The 17,459-nt window shown below is 41.4% G+C and overlaps 1 protein-coding gene across 1 annotated transcript in view; it reads left to right on the top strand.

Moving 5' to 3' along the window:
- Positions 1–17,459, top strand: part of LOC111969651 (serine/threonine-protein kinase 4) — a 55,271-nt gene that overhangs the window by 15,947 nt on the left and 21,865 nt on the right. Inside the window, exons 3-8 of the mRNA XM_023995804.2 lie at positions 10,854–10,982; positions 11,177–11,291; positions 11,614–11,778; positions 12,702–12,869; positions 13,062–13,199; positions 13,954–14,082. Coding sequence (XP_023851572.1) covers positions 10,854–10,982; positions 11,177–11,291; positions 11,614–11,778; positions 12,702–12,869; positions 13,062–13,199; positions 13,954–14,082 — 844 coding nt within the window. The remainder of the gene's footprint in view (positions 1–10,853; positions 10,983–11,176; positions 11,292–11,613; positions 11,779–12,701; positions 12,870–13,061; positions 13,200–13,953; positions 14,083–17,459) is intronic.

The following is a 17,459-nucleotide window of genomic DNA, read 5'->3' as shown; positions in this document are numbered from 1 at the left end:
TTGATGTTTATGGTTAGGTACACGTTGGAGCAACAACAGTCTTTTTTCGCAAATGCGCACCGCATCGATTATATGCAACGCAGGACACGCTAGATAAACTAGTAATATCATCAACCATGTGTAGTTAACTAGTGATTATGATTGATTGTTTTTTATAAGATACGTTTAATGCTAGCTAGCAACTTACCTTGGCTTCTTACTGCATTTACATTTACATTTACATTTACGTCATTTAGCAGACGCTCTTATCCAGAGCGACTTACAAATTGGAAAGTTCATACATATTCATCCTGGTCCCCCCGTGGGGAATGAACCCACAACCCTGGCGTTGCAAGCGCCATGCATTTGCGTAACAGGCAGGCTCCTCGTGGCGTGCAATGAGAGGCAGGTGGTTAGAGCGTTGGACTAGTTAACCGTGACGTTGCAAGATTGAATCACCGAGCTGACAAGGTAAAAAATCTGTCGTTCTGCCCCTGAACAAGGCAGTTAACCCACCGTTCCTAGACCGTCATTGAAAATAGAATGTGTTCTTTACTGACTTGCTTAGTTAAATAAAGGTGTAAAAAAAAATCTAAATCTGCCAAATCGGTGTCCAAAAATACTGATTTCGGATTGTCATAATCTTGAAATTGGCCCTAATTAATCGGCCGTTCCGATTAATCGGTCGACCTCTAATTCAGACACCATCTGACGTCACCTTCCATGATCAAAACAGCACTTTAGTTCAATTCATTTCTGTTTCAGGAAATCCAGACAAGCATAGACTATTTGACAAATTATTACATTCCCAATTTCTTAGTAACATTATCTCTATGACAAACGTCAAAGACCATAACATACTGTACTGTTTGAAAACCACTTTCAAAATTAGGTCATACTCCCTTATTTTACTGGCGACCTCTCGGAAGAGTTACCAGATCAGGAAGTTAGCACCGTAACCCATCTGGGAATCCCACACTCCAGTAGACCCAATCTGGTGAAATTTGTATCGAAACAAGGACAAAAATGAAATCAGCAATACACATATCACAATCCATTTGGAGTAATTGTCATCCCTTATTAACATATAATTTGCCTTCTATATGCAGACTGAACAAAATACATTTGTATATTTACCCAAGGACCAGGGCCCTGGAAACTAGTAATTTCCGCTTTGAACCCGTGATTCAAAAACAATATGTTAAATAAAAAATAAACGAATATTTCCTTATGGAGTTATCAAAAGTTGTCTCATTAAGTAATGGTAGAATAGAGACTGGTGTTTCTCATTCATTTTATAATTAAATCCCACCTGTTTCAATCATTTCTAGTGAGATTGATCAGGCCTCACCAGAAAGTCAGGATGAAGGGCATTCGACACCATTAAATATTTCCTCTCCCTTTTCTTTCCCTGTCCTTCAGAAACCTTTTAAACATTTCCATCCTTTTGCATACCCAATTTTAAAACCAAAATTGGAAAGACCCCACTAAATAAATCCCACGTTATCAACACCACTTAACGCATATTCACAACCGGTAAATTGTGTTTGTGTGTGTGTGGTAAACCGTAGGTCAAAAACACATGAACAGGCTTTACTAATCTGGGAATTCTAATCCAGATACTTTCATACTTAAAACTGCCAAATATCACTAACTGCTCTCCCCTAGACCACAGTCTCCGGGGACATTCCAACGAGAGATAATGGAACCCCCTCTCCTGGAAAAGTGTACATTTCGTTAACATTCACTATGCTACATTTTAATCAGCAATCCACAAGTATTAATTATAAACCAAACATGATAATGGTAAATCCACTTTCCTTACTCCAATCATCAAATGTTTGTTTTAATCCCCCCCATCGTCTATGTATCCTTTATTATGCATGTACTATTCTCCATAACCACCGCACCACAATGTTCATGAACTAACAAATACAATTAAAAGTTCACTTTAGGTATCAAATCAAAGTTGTCACGTGCGCCGAATACAACAGGTGTACAGTCGTGGCCAAAAGTTTTGCGAATGACACAAATATTAATTTCCACAAAGTTTGCTGCTTCAGTGACTTTAGATATTTTTGTCAGATGTTACTATGGAATACTGAAGTATAATTACAAGCATTTCATAAGTGTCAAAGGCTTTCATTGACAATTACATGAAGTTGATGCAAAGAGTCAATATTTGCAGTGTTGACCCTTCTTTTTCAAGACCTCTGCAATCCGCCCTGGCATGTTGTCAATTAACTTCTGGGCCACATCCTGACTGATGGCAGCCCATTCTTGCATAATCAATACTTGGAGTTTGTCAGAATTTGTGGGTTTTTGTTTGTCCACCGGCCTCTTGAGGATTGACCACAAGTTCTCAATGAGATGAAGGTCTGGGGAGTTTCCTGGCCATGGACCCAAAATATTGATGTTTTGTTCCCCGAGCCACTTAGCTAGCACTTTTTCCTTATGGGAAGGTGCTCCATCATGCTGGAAAAGGCGTTGTTCACCACCAAACTGTTCCTGGATGGTTTGGAGAAGTTGCTCTCGGAGGATGTGTTGGTACCATTCTTTATTCATGGCTGTGTTCTTAGGCAACATTTTGAGTGAGCCCACTCCCTTGGCTGAGAAGCAACCCCACACATGAATGGTCTCAGGATGCTTTACTGTTGGCATGACACAGGACTGATGGTAGTGCTCACCTTGTCTTCTCAGGACAAGCTTTTTTCCGGATGCCCCCAACAATCCGAAAGGGGATTCATCAGAGAAAATGACTTTACCCCAGTCCTCAGCAGTCCAATCCCTGTACCTTTTGCAGAATATTAGTCTGTCCCTGATGTTTTTCCTGGAGAGAAGTGGCTTCTTTGCTGCCCTTCTTGACACCAGGCCATCCTCCAAAAGTCTTTGCCTCACTGTGCGTGCAGATGCACACACACCTGCCTGCTGCCATTCCTGAGAAAGCTCTGTACTGGTGGTGCCCCCCCGATCCCACAGCTGAATCAACTTTAGGAGACGGTCCTAGCGCTTGCTGGACTTTCTTGGGCGCCCTGAAGCCTTCTTCACAACAATTGAACCACTCTTCTTGAAGTTCTTGATGATCCAATAAATGGTTGATTTAGGTGCAATCTTACTGGCAGCAATATCCTTGCCTGTGAAGCCCTTTTTGTGCAAACAAATAATGACGGCACGCGTTTCCTTGCAGGTAACCATGGTTGACAGAGGAAGAACAATGATTCCAAGCACCACCCTCCTTTTGAAGCTTCCAGCCTGCTATTCGAACTCAATCAGCATGACAGAGTGATTTCCAGCCTTGTCCTCATCAACACTCACCACTGTGTTAACGAGAGAATCACTGACATGTCAGCTGGTCCTTTTGTGGCAGGGCTGAAATGCAGTGGAAATGTTTTTGTTGGGATTCAGTTCATTTGCATGGCAAAGAGGGACTTTGCAATTCATCTGATCACTCTTCATAACATTCTGGAGTATATGCAAATTGCCATCATACAAACTGAGGCAACAGACTTTGTGAAAATTCATATTTTTTCTCAAAACTTTTGGCCACAACTGTAGACCTTATTGAAATGCTTACTTACAGGCCCTAACCAACAATGCAATCTTTAAGTAAAAAAAAATAAAAAGGTATTAGGTGAATAAGTAGAGAAATAAAAACAACAGTAAAAGAGACAGTGAAAAATAACAGTAGCGAGGCTATAATAGTAGCGAGGCTATATACAGACACCGGTTAGTCGGGCTGATTGAGGTAGCATGTACATGTAGGTATGGTTAAAGTGACTTTGCATATATGATAAACAGAGTAGCAGTAGCGTAAAAGAGTGGTTTGTGAGTGGCGGGACACAATGCAGATAGTCTGGGTAGCCAATGTGCAGGGGCACCGTTTAGACGGGCTAATTGAGGTAGTATGTACATGAATGTATAGTTAAAGTGACTATGCATATATGATAAACAGAGTAGCAGCAGCATAAAGCGGGGTTGGGGGAGCTTGGGGGGGACGCACACAATGCAAATAGTCCGAGTAGCCATTTGATTACCTGTTCAGGAGTCTTATGGCCTGGGGGTAAAAACTGTTGAGAAGCCTTTTGGTCCTAGACTTGGCGCTCCGGTACTGCTTGCCATGCGGTAGTAGAGAGAACAGTCTATGATTGGTGTGGCTGGGGTCTTTGACAATTTAAGGCCTTTCTCTGACACCGCCTGGTGTAGAGGTCCTGGATGTCAGGCAGCTTAGCCCCAGTGATGTACTGGGCGGTATGCAGTACCCTCTGTAGTGCCTTGCGGTTGGAGGATGAGAAGTTGCCGTACCAGGCAGTGATGCAACCAGTCAGGAAGCTCTCAATGTTGCAGCTGTAGAACCTTTTGAGGAATAGGCTGTTATTCTGGCACCACCCGGCCAGGTCTCTGACCTCCCTATAGGCTGTCTCGTCATTGTCGGTGATCAGGCCTACCACTGTTGTGTCGTCAGCAAACTTAATGGTGTTGATCACACAGTCGTCCGGGAACAGCTGATGCTCTCATGTATGCCTCAGTGTTGCTTGCCTTGAAGCGAGCATAGAAGTGATTTAGCTCGTCTGGTAGGCTTGTGTCACTGGGCAGTTCGCGGCTTTGCTTCCCTTTGTAGTTTGTAATAGTTTGAAAGCACTGCCACATAAGACGAGCGTCGGAGCTGGTGTAGTACGATTCAATCTTAGCCCTGTATTGACACTTTGCCCGTTTGATGGTTCGTTAGAGGGCATAGCAGGATTTCTTATAAGCTTCTGGGTTAGAGTCCTGCACCTTGAAAGCGGCAGCTCTACCCTTTAGCTTAGTGCGAATGTTGCCTGTAATCCATTACTTCTGATTGGGGTATGTACGTACAGTCACTGTGGGGATGACGTCCTCAATGCACTTATTGATAAAGCCAGTGACTGATGTGGTGTACTCCTCAATGCCATTGGAAGAATCCCGGAGCATGTTCCAGTCTGTATTTTAGCATCTGTATTTTAGTCCTGTATTTTAGCATCTGCTTCATCTGACCACTTTTTTATAGACCGAGTCACTGGTGCTTCCTGCTTTAATTTTTGCTTGCAAGCAGGCATCAGGAGGATAGAATTTTAAGATTTACCAAATGGAGAGCGAGGGAGAACTTTGTACTCGTCTCTTTGTGTGGAGTACAGGTGATCTAGAATTGTTTTCTCCCTGGTTTCACATTTAACATGTTGATATAAATTAGGTAGTCTCCGGCCACCAGGAGCGCCACCTCCTGGGTGAGCGGTTTCCTGTTTGCTTATTTCCTTGTACAGCTGACTGAGTGCGGTCTTAGTGCCAGCATCCGTCTGGTGCTAGTAAATAAACAGCCACGAAAGGTATAGATGAAAACTCTCTTGGTAAATAGTGTAGTCTGCAGTTTATCATAAGATTCTCTTCTTCAGGCGAGCAAAAGCTAGAGACTTCCTTAGATTTCGTGCACCAGCTGTTGTTTACAAATATGCACAGTTTAGTAACCCCTTTGCTAATTCCTCGTTGCCCCGCCACCGTTTTGTTCTAGAAATCTATTTCAGAATAAAACCACAAACGGTCTCATGAGATCAAAAAAATAAGGTTTCTGAGTCTGTAAGGAGTGTTTGCCAGATAAGTCATGCCAATAAAGCGAATTGAATTGTAACAATATACATATTGCCAAAGCTTATTTTGGATATTTACAATATAAAAATACAGAAATGAGAATCAAAATTGTCAACGGGACAACAGTAACAACAATAACCAAGGGTCAAAATAACCATACATTCAACAATAACAATAAGCATACAGTAGAGTACATGTGCAGGTTGATTGGTCTGTCAGACACTGTCCCTTAACTTATGGCAGGCAGAAATGTAGTGCGCTGCCAACCCACAGCTCTCTGCGTCCTCCCCCAACAGGACGGGTAGCCTACTCTCATCAGAGAGGTCTTTGAAACCTTGAATAAGGGTTTCAAATTTGGGGAAATGACACTCTCTAATTGTTTTACATTTTTTACATTTTGTCAGGAAATGCAGCTCCATCTCAGGTTCTGCTGTTGTGCAGTGGTTGCACAGCCTTTCCTCGACAGGGAGCCAGGTTTTCCTGTGTCTACCCTTCTCAATGGCAAGGCTGTGCTCACTGAGCCTGTACTTTGTCAAGGTTTTTCTAATGTTTTGATCAGTAACCATGGTCAAATATTTAGCAACGGGGTACTGTTGACTTAGGGCAAGATAGCACTGCATTTTGCTTTGTTGTTGTGTTTCCCAATAAGCAATGTAGTTTTGTTTTGACTGTGTTGTAATTTGGTTTATTCTGATTGATTGGATGTTCTGGTCCTGAGGCTTCAGTATGTTAGCAGTGTATTAGTAGCCCTGCATTGCAGGGCGTGGTAATGATATGGGAGGGGGTCACTGTATTTTAGATGATTCCAAAACTTAATTGCTCTTTTTTGAGTTTTTATTATTAGTGGATATTGGCCTAATTCTGCCCTGCATGCATTGTTTGTAGGAGAATCTTACAGAACTCTGCATGCAGGGTTTCAATGGGGTGTTTGTCCCATTTTGATGAAATCTTGTTTTGCAAGTGGACCCCACACCTCGCTGCCATAAAGTGCAATTGGTTAAATGACATATTCAATTAGTTTTAGCCAAATTTTAATAGGTATTTCAATTTGAATTAGCTTTTTAATGGCGTAGAATGCCCTGCGTGCTTTCTCTCTCAGTTCATTCACTGCCTTATTAAGGTGTCCAGTTGAGCTTATTTTAAACCTAAGTAATTGTAGTATGTGCAGTACTCTATATATTTTGTACCAATTGAGAACTTTGGTCTAATTCCCTGAGATCTGGATCTAATCTGGAAAATCATTATTTTAGTATTTTTGGGGTTTACTGCCAGGGCCCAGGTCTGGCAGTACTGCTCTAGCAGGTCCAGGCTCTGCTGTAGGCCATGTGCTGTGGGGTGACAGCAGGCATAGGTTATCTGCGAAGAGTAGGCATTTAACTTCTGAATTGTGGAGACTAACACCAGGGGCTGAGGATTTTTCTAGAATAGTGACCAATTCGTTGATGTAAATATTGAAGAGTGCAGGGCTCAGATTGCAACCCTGATGAAGGTCCCGCCCTGGTTAAAGATTTCTGTTATTTTCTTGCCAATTTTAATGCTGCACGTATTGCCAGTATACATTTTATTTAATTATGTCACATGTTTTACCCCCTACACCACTTTCAATAACTTTGTAGAACAGTCCTGTATGCCAAATAGAATCAAATGCTTTTTGGAAGTCGATAAAGCAAACTTATATTTTGATATTATTTTGGTGGACATGTTTATCTATCAGGGTGTGTAGGGTGTAAATATGATCAGTTGTGCGATGTTTTGGTATAAATCCAATTTGGCTTTTGCTCAAGACATGCTTATTAAGGAAGTTTAGAACTCTTACATGTATGATACATTTGTTTCCTCTTTAGAATCCATTCCCCTGGCATTTCGCCTAGATTCTTCAACCCAAAATACTTTTTCCTGCGGCAAATTTAGCCAATTTCTCATCCTAAGGAATCCGCAATATTTGTTCCCTGACATCTATTAAAAAGTTGGGTAAGATGGGATCTCATACGTCTTCCTTTACATAGAAACTGGAATCTCTATGAACCACGATCGATCGAACCGAGCCATACACTATACACATACACTAAAGTTCCTGTCCTGCTACTTTCTGGAGGATTCGTTGTTGCTCTTTTGAAAAAGATCCAAACACTTGCATGGCAGCATTTCCTCCGAATGCAGCAGGCTCCATTCCCACTTTACACTACCTTTTCCAATGACCAACTGAGTATGTACACCTAAAACAGGACTCTGTTTCCACATCCCGCTACTTTTCTTTGTCTTACCTTGGCCATTGAAACTATAGTTAGTGACTACAGTACAGTTTCCCTGTGGCCGTATTAACCCCTCGCACGTCTGCGAAGTTATACTCCACTCTGAAAGCATCTTGCTCTATTTCATCCACAACCCCCGCAAATGCCATTTTGATCACAGGTTTCAATCGACGTACTCACATACCCAGTCTTTCTGTGGCTGAGTACTTCTACTTATTCCGGGTTTATCGGTTTGTATTTTTTGTTGATAGAATGCTGACATCAAAACGCTGGTATATTGAGCTTTTGATTCTGTTTTTATGTCATTATGCCAAGTCATAATTGCCTCCCTGAATTTTCTATCAGATTGAAATTTTCCGTCAGTTGGGAAATGCTGACCAATCTTATCCAGTTTGCAAAAATGTTCCCATGTTTGAGCCGAATTGGTAGAATTTTTGGGCGTTTCTTTCAGCGCCTCCATGGCTTATTAAAATCCTCTAGCTCTCTTTACAGGGAAAATCGGGGCTGTCTGTCGCCATATCAATAGTAATTACTCCCAAACCTCTCCCGACGGTGTCTAGGGTGTTTTAGATTTCTTCACTCCCGTCTACCTTCTATTAACTATTTTCCAAGGAAGCTCTACCCACTTCCCCGGAGAGTAGTTATGGTATTTGTGCCTATTAATTGGTCACGGCACTTAATACCTTGTATTAGAACCAATACTATAGCGTCTGCAAATTTATTACTGGAGAATACGGATTACTTCGTGTCTTATTCCAGTATTGCGCCTCAAATATCACTGTTGTTGATAACCCACATTACCAAAATTATTCACACTTGTCTTCCTATTTTCCACATTATCTTTCATGGTTCCCCCTCCCCATAGGGCATAAACCAACCTCTCTCCGTATTGCTACTACACGTAACTCAAACAGTGTTCGAATATCTTATTATTTAAAAAAAATATTCACTAGCTGCTAGAACTCTCGCAGGGGAATACCCCCACTAGGGACCTATCCTATACGGAAACTACCCTACACTGCATTGTCACTCCTGGATCTCGCAGAGGAAAACCTCCACTCGGGACCTATCCTTATGGAACCTACCCTACACCAGATATTTACGACCGGTCGTTACACAATGGGCCTACTGAATAAACTCAGGCTTTCTAAATCCGTATCCTATAATTGTTCAGCCTACGATTCTCATCTCCCTAAGATGTCAAAATAAGTGGAAACGGGTGTAGGAACTGTGTCTACCTTGTTTGTTTCCAGCTCCACTGATCTGGACTCTCTGGTTTGACTACAATTCGTGGTGAACCCTGCTCGTAGCGCCAACTGTTAGGTTCTAATTTTCAGAATAAAAACTCTACGGACACTATGACAGCTCACCCAAGTTTATTCTTCCAAGAGGATCAATACAGCTGCATTAGACAAACATTTTCACACAATCACTGATATTTAACCCTTTCTCCTAGGCTGATTCTCCTCCTACCCATCTGAACAAACATTATCTTTACTGCTAGGCATGAAACTAAGTAATACGGCCATAAACTTTTCTTTCAACCTTAACTTCTCTAGGGCAGCATTCGGAATTTTGGATGAAAAGCATGCCCAAATTAAACTGCCTGCTTCTCGGGCCCAGAAGATATGATGTGCATATAACTGGTAGATTTGGATAGAAAACACACTAAAGTTTCCAAAACTGTTAAAATAGTGTCTGTGAGTATAACAGAACTGGTTTTGCAGGTGAAAACCTGAGAAAAATCCATTCGGGAAGTATTATTTTTGTTTTGTAGTTTTCTATTCAATGCCATTACAGTATCCATTGACTTAGGACTCAAATTGCATTTCCTATGCCTTCCAYTAGATGTTAACAGTCTTTAGAAATTGTTTCAGGCTTGTATTCTGAAAAATGAGGAAGTAAGAGCAGTCTGAATGAGTGGACCCTAAAGTGTCAGAGCTTTTTCATGCGCGCGACCGACAGAGTGCCTTTCTTGTTTACCTTTTATATTGACGACGTTATTGTCCAGTTGAACTATTATCGATTATTTAGGCTAAAAACAACCTGAGGATTGAATATAAACATCGTTTGACGTGTTTCTATGAACTTTACGGATACAATTTGGATTTTTTGTCTGCCTGTTTTGACTGCGTTTGAGCCTGTGGATTGCTGAAGAAAACGCGTGAACAAAACTGAGCTTTTTGGATATAAAGAGACTTTATCGAACAAAAGGAACATTTATTGAGTAAATTAATGTCTGCTGAGTGGAACCATATGAAGATCATCAAAGGTAAGGGATTATTTGTATCTCTATTCCTGACTTGTGTAACTCTTCTACTTGGCTGGCTACTGTTTGTAATGATTTGTCTGCTGGGCTATGTTCTCAAATAATCGTAAGGTATGCTTTCGCCGTAAAGCATTTTTTAAATCTGACACCGTGGTTGGATTCACAAGAAGTTAATCTTTAAACCTATGTAAAATATGTTTTGTTTTCTGAATTTTTATGAGTATTTCTGTATTTGAATTTGGCGCCCAGCAGTTTCACTGGCTGTTGAAGAGGTGGGATGTTAACGTCTCACGTACCCAAGAGAGGTTAACGTGACCTGACCTCGACCCCTTCATCACTAATCCATGGCTCTCTGCCCTTATCAATGCCTGCCACGTGATCGCTTCCCTGCACTCAGCACATTCCAAGCTTAGTTGCACCCACTATATACCGTCCTCCTACAGATAACCATTAACTTATGGTGTAGACCCTCTATACCTAAGACCTCCCTCAGTGACATGATTAAGTATATTTCATATTCTCAGAACCCAACACTGAGAAGAAGAATTTATAAAATGAACCCACTGTGCTAGTATAAGACCACATTCATGAATCTATTTACCTCTCAAACAAACCACTTACCATGTCGGCCCTATGACCACACAGCCTTCTCACTGAAGGTATACTATTTGAGGAGCATGTCACGAGTTGACTCATTCAGAAGCAGCCAAGATAAAAAATATTAAATGTTTTCACACCTGTTTTACATGCAGGTCCTATGGCAGTGTATTTAAGGCCAACTATAAAGAGACTGGGGAGATTGTGGCCATCAAGCAGGTCCCTGTGGAGTCTGACCTGCAGGAGATCATCAAAGAGATCTCCATCATGCAGCAGTGTAACAGGTGAGGCACCCTCCACTCTACCTCCTCTGCTTGCCTGACTTGCCTCTGTCGTCAGATCGAATAATCTGTTGCTGTGTTGGTAACATTATTTGTGAACAGAAGAAGAGTAGAACATATTGTTTATATGATTAGTGTAATATAGACAAGGTACCAGAAATAGGCAAAAAACTCATTAGGCTCTTTTGCATCCTCAGTCCCCATGTTGTGAGGTACTACGGAAGTTACTTTAAGAACAGTGACCTGTGGATCGTAATGGAGTACTGCGGAGCTGGCTCTGTCTCTGACATCATTCGCCTGCGCAACAAAACGGTAACATGCTACATGTCCAATCTGACTGAATATTAAGGGGCGATATATCTCTGTTTTTGCAGAAAATTATGTGTAGTCTTTTTTTGCTGATCTTTATTGATGGTGCCAATTATTTTAGACCTGACTATTTTAACAATTTCATCATTATTTATACAGATGTTATGTTAACATTACAAAAATGTATTAATTGTTTTGGATTCATTTCTGCTTGCTGTACATTTTAAAATTGTTATTTTGAGTGCTGAGCATATGCAATCAGTAGTGGAAATCGTTGCCCTAAAATAAGTAGAATTGTGTCTCTTGCCTCACGTGTCTGTTGTAGCTAACAGAGGATGAGATCGCCACCATAGTGCAGTCCACACTGAAGGGACTGGAGTACCTGCACTTTATGAGGAAGATCCACAGAGACATCAAAGCAGGGAATATCCTGCTAAACGCAGAGGGCCAGGCCAAGCTGGCTGACTTTGGGGTGGCGGGACAGCTGACCGTAAGGAATTCATCAGCTGATAGCTGGTGCAGATCATGGGCTGCGTTTACACAAGCAACCCAATTCCGATCTTTTTTCCACTGTGGTGTTTTGACCAATCACATCTTTTTCAGAACTGATCTGATTGGTTAAAACATCAATTAGTGAAAAAAATATCAGAACTTGTCAGCATGTCTAAACGCAGCCATTGAGCCATAAGTTAATGAGATGAATGTTTGATCTAGGACAGGGGTGTCAAACTCAATTTCTGGAGGGCTGAGTGTCCGTGGGTTTTGCTCCTCCCTTGTACATGATTGATCAATTAAGTTCATTAATTAGTTAGGAACTCCCTTCACCTGGTTGTCTAGGTTTTAATTGGAGGTTAATTAAAAGGAAATATCAAAAACCAGCAGACCCAGGGCTCTCCAGGAATTATGTTTGATACCTCTGATCAAGAATGTTGATTTAACTCCTTGGTTTGATTGATCTGATCTATCAAATTACACCTGCAACATTGACTGTTTTTCACTATGTCAAATCTTGGGGAGAGGTTCAGAAACAAGACGCATTTGCTCAACCAATCAAAAAAGTTTTACATTTATTCGTCATCTTGCTTGAACGTGCTGAAAGCTGGCGAGTCTTGTTTAGTAGTCTCATCAGTTGAAGCCTTTTTGATCTGGACTGGGCCCAACCAAAAGATGCTACTCTTCAACTAACTTTTTTATTTACCTTTAAAATAGGAGTTTTGTGCCATACTGTAGTCCCTTTTAACATCCTGCGTTTTAGTTAATATAGCTAAATTGTTTGTGGATAGAAGGAAAATCATGGTCAAGCAATCCAGGACTGACCAGGATGACATGAGGTATATATTTTTCAAAATGTTCTCTATATATCATGTACAAATATAATTAGTAAATCATGTCTACTACTTGTCTGTTTTTCAGGATACCATGGCCAAGCGGAACACAGTGATTGGCACTCCATTCTGGATGGCCCCTGAAGTGATCCAGGAGATTGGTTATAACTGTGTGGCAGACATTTGGTCCCTGGGCATCACAGCCATAGAAATGGCAGAGGGAAAGCCTCCCTATGCAGACATCCACCCTATGAGGGTGAGCCTATTGTTAATGTGTACAGATCTGGTTTTGTTAGTGATTGAACTTGTCAAAGACTTCTCAGTCTCAGGCTTCAACCTCTCAAACCAATCTGAGTATAGTGGTGAAAACAGAGATGACTTGAAATGTGATTTTGTTCCCGTATGTGACTTTGTTTCTGTTCTGTCTGTTACATTGCTTCGTTTATAGGCCATATTTATGATTCCTACCAATCCTCCACCGACGTTCCGAAACCCAGACTTGTGGTCGGAGCTGTTCCAAGAATTTGTCTCCCAGTGTCTGGTGAAGAACCCAGAGAACAGAGCCACTGCCACACAGCTTCTACAGGTAGAAGACCCCATCTCACCGACACGGTCTGCATCTCAAAATGCCTCCCTTTTCCCTATATAGTGCACTACTTTTGACAGCCAAAAGTAGTGCACAATGTAGAGAATAGGATGCCATATGGGGCGAAGCCACTGTCCCCTCTGGCACCCATACCAAAACTACCTTACTCAGCCTACTACGTCAGTTTCTCTCCCCTCTCTATCTCTCTCTTCCTCTTTTTCTCTCTTTCTGTCTGTTAATTTCCTATTTGTCCTTTCATAATTTCTCTCTGGATTACATTTTTCATGAGAAAACTAACCATTAATATTTTAGATGGGATAGCACATTATCTGAGGCCATTACTGAGTAAAACTGAAACTCGCGGTTGCATTGCTTTAAACTCTGGTTAAAAATATTATAAATGCCTCTTTTCCATGGACATCGAGAAAAAAATTAATAAAAATTAAACTAATCACTCAATCCTGTCTTTTGAAAAATGTAATGGCTAGTTTCCTCCCTCAAACTTTTTCTTTTTTGCAAGAGCAACATTCTTGCCCCTGTTCTTGTAAACACGTGTTTGTTATGATAGATCACCTGGATGGTCTCGATTATTCTATTATTATTATATATTCTTTTCTCTAGGCGATTTCAGGGCGAGATTAATTCAAAGACGTTTTGCTGCGCACTGCACTACCGACAATGCAAAACTTTTGGTGTAAACACTGGATGTTGGCTCAATTGTGTGTTTGTACATTGTGTGTTTGTCCTCCTGCAGCATCGGTTCATTAAGGCTGCTAAGCCCAGCAGCATCCTCAGAGCTCTGATCACAGATGCCATGGAAATTAAACTGAAGAAAGTGGAGGCTGAGCAGAGAGAACAGGACCAAGAGGACGAAGACAACTCGGTACACACACACACAGACCCACACGCACGAACCCCACTGAAGCTTAGTCTGCATGGCCGTGACAGTCCGCCGGCCCATTTTATAAGCTATTTATGAGCCTCATTGAATTTTTTTTAATCAACACTCATGCCTACGTCACAATGGACAGCAGACTATGAACAGCATTACTCGACCACTTTATTTTGTAAGCTGACTAATGGGGCTGGGGAAATGTAACCACTCTCAAACACTGTAGACCTATTCATAGACGGGGCTATGGATGCAGGACTGAAAATCAATGAGATCGACATACATCATATTTTTAAACACATTTTGGAGCTTTACAATTGTTTACAAATTACAACAAAAAACAAACAATGGAGTAACACAGCCTTAGATTTGGGATTAAGCTCATAAGGCATGTATAACTTATATTCAATAACAAATGCAATTGAATATCATTAGGCAGGTTTCCTCTGACTCAGGTTTATTCAACAAATGAATGTCGCAAAAAAAAACATTGCGACGTGTCATGGAAACGGCAGCTATATACCGTTATAATGGAATGCGCACTTACGTTCTAAATAATTGTGGGACCCCTGATGACTTCCTCTCCGGAAACTTGTTGTTCTACTTATTACTAGCCTGCTACGCTTCCAACTGTTAGTTTTTACTAGGGTTCTAAATAAACAATCGGACAACTAGGTTTATTGTAACAAAACAAGTTTATTCACCCAATGGGTCAAACAGCTGAAGAGACAAAAACATGTTCTCAAAAGCACTGGTATTTAAACCTTCCTCCTATGCTGAGTCTCCTTCTTACACATCTGAACAGCCAATACATCTCTGTTGCTAGACAGGACTTTAGTGATGTCTGTTCTTTCTCACTTCATCTGACCTGTTGACTTGTACCAGACTGTGGCCCTTCTCCTTTCCATAGGATACCTGATGTCTAACAATAACATGTTCTGACAGAATGTAAATGTTCTGCATTCCCCCCTCTTGCTTAGTGACTTGATTAAGGATATTTCAAGTTTATAAGTCAGTATCCATCACAACCAAACAAGTAAAATGATCAGACCAACTTTGGTAGTTGCTGTTCTGTTAGTTGTGTTGTGATGTCAGGCAAAAATGCCTTATCAAAGATTCAAATGTTCAGATTTCCAAAAAACGAGGAACGGCGATGAGCTTGGGTCACTGCAGTCTGAATGGAGGCTTGGGAGCCCAAAAATCATAGCATGTCTGCAGCACTCACTTCATTTCAGGTAAGCTCACTAGTACACAATTCATTTAAAATCTACCTAGCTTGTAAGACGAGCGTTATTAGCAACGTCTGAAATACGACAAATCTATTCAATACAGTTTCCTAGCTAACTTAGCTAGACAAGCTAATGTACTTTTTAGCATCCAACATTAGTTAGCTAGCTTAACTAGCTTGTAGTAACTAAGCAGGGTTTTGCATATGAAGCACTTAACCTATTTTACCCCATTACCAAAGATGGTTTAGTATGAAAACTCTGTGCCATTACTATTTGTAATGTTTGTGTATATTGTTTGTTTCGATTTTTTAAATCTTTGGCAACAGTGTACAGCAGCTATCTGTAGATTCAATGTACAGTGGGGAGAACAAGTATAACATGCAAATTAATTACTTAAAAATCATACAATGTGATTTTCTGGATTTTTGTTTTAGATTCCGTCTCTCACAGTTGAAGTGTATCTATGATAAAGAATTACAGACCTCTACATGCTTTGGAGTTAGGCATATTCAAAGATTGTTTTCTTCTATTCTTTCATTATTCTGTTTTAGGTGAGCCATCGACAGACCACTGATGGTGCTCAAAAGAAAGGTACAAGAGGAAGCAAAAAAGATGGCAATCAGAACGTGTTTTGAACAATGAAGATAACACCAGATTCTACGCCAGTCTTCCTTCTGTCAGTTTTTTTTTTACCCTTGTGACATACCTTACAACAGCATGGGCTCATGCTCCCATGCTCCCATGCTGAGAGAGAGGGAGACTGTAAATATTAATCAGTCAGGACTTCAATTACTGTACAGAATGTTTTTAGAAGTTAGAGATACATTTGAAATAAATTGTTTGAATATTTGACTGAATCTTTAAGTGCATTGAGACATGATTTTATGAGTACTGCTCTTAAGTGTGTGTTGGAGAAAACCATGCAGATCACTGAAATATAACATAGAACGCACATTCCACTCTGACATCTACAGTAAGGAATCGCCTGGGCTTCTATTCATTGCAGTTCTATCTAATGCCTGTGAGCAATGTCCAGGTGTCCGTTGCATACCAGCCTTCACTTCATAAAGTCATGTACCAACTTTGGCAGCATATGTTGGAAGTAAACTCTGCAAATAAAGAAATCTCCTCTCACTGTCAACTGCGTTTATTTAACGTGTAAATATTTGTATGAACATACCAAGATTCAACAACTGAGACATAATCTGAACGAGTTCCACAGACCTGTGACTAACAGAAATGGAATAATGTGTCCCTGAACAAAGGGGGGGTCAAAAGTAACAGTCGGTATCTGGTGTATTTCCTCATGGACTGCACCAGATTTGGCAGTTCTTGCTGTGAGATGTTACCCCACTCTTCCGCCAAGGCACCTGCAAGTTCCCAGACATTTCTGGGGGGAATGGCCCTAGCCCTCACCCTCCGATCCAACAGGTCCCAGATGTGCACAATGGGATTGAGATCATTGCTCTTCGCTGGCAATTGCAGAACACTGACATTCCTGTCTTGCAGGAAATCACACACAGAATGAGCAGTATGGCTGGTGGCATTGTCATGCTGGAGGGTCATGTCAGGATGAAGACTATAGGAAGGGTACCACATGAGGGAGGAGGATGTCTTCCCTGTAATGCACAGTGTTGAGATTGCCTGCAATGACAACAAGCTCAGTCCGATGATGCTGTGACACACCGCCCCAGACCATGACGGACCCTCCACCTCCAAATCGATCCGCTCGAGAGTACAGACCTCAGTGTAACGCTCATTTCTTCAGCAATAAACCCGAATCCGACAATCACCCCTGGTGAGACTAAACCGCGACTCGTCAGTAAGAGCACTTTTTGCCAGTCCTGTTGGTCCAGCGACGGTGGGTTTGTGCCCATAGGCGACGTTGTTGCCGGTGATGTCTGGTGAGGACCTGCCTTACAACAGGCCTACAAGCCTTCAGTCCAACCTCTCAGCCTATTGCAGACAGTCTGAGCACTGATGGAGGGATTCTGCGTTCCTGTGTTAACTCGGGCAGTTGTTGTTGCCATCCTGTACCTGTCCCACAGGTGTGATGTTCAGATGTACCAATCCTGTGCAGGTATTACACATGGTCTGCCATTGCGAGGACGATCAGCTGTCCGTCCTGTTCCCTGTAGT

This window comes from Salvelinus sp. IW2-2015, linkage group LG11 (assembly GCF_002910315.2).
Source record: "Salvelinus sp. IW2-2015 linkage group LG11, ASM291031v2, whole genome shotgun sequence".
In the NCBI taxonomy this organism is placed as follows: Eukaryota; Metazoa; Chordata; class Actinopteri; order Salmoniformes; family Salmonidae; genus Salvelinus; species Salvelinus sp. IW2-2015.
The sequence above is the reverse complement of the archived record's forward strand: the minus strand, read 5'-3'. Positions and strand labels throughout refer to the sequence as shown.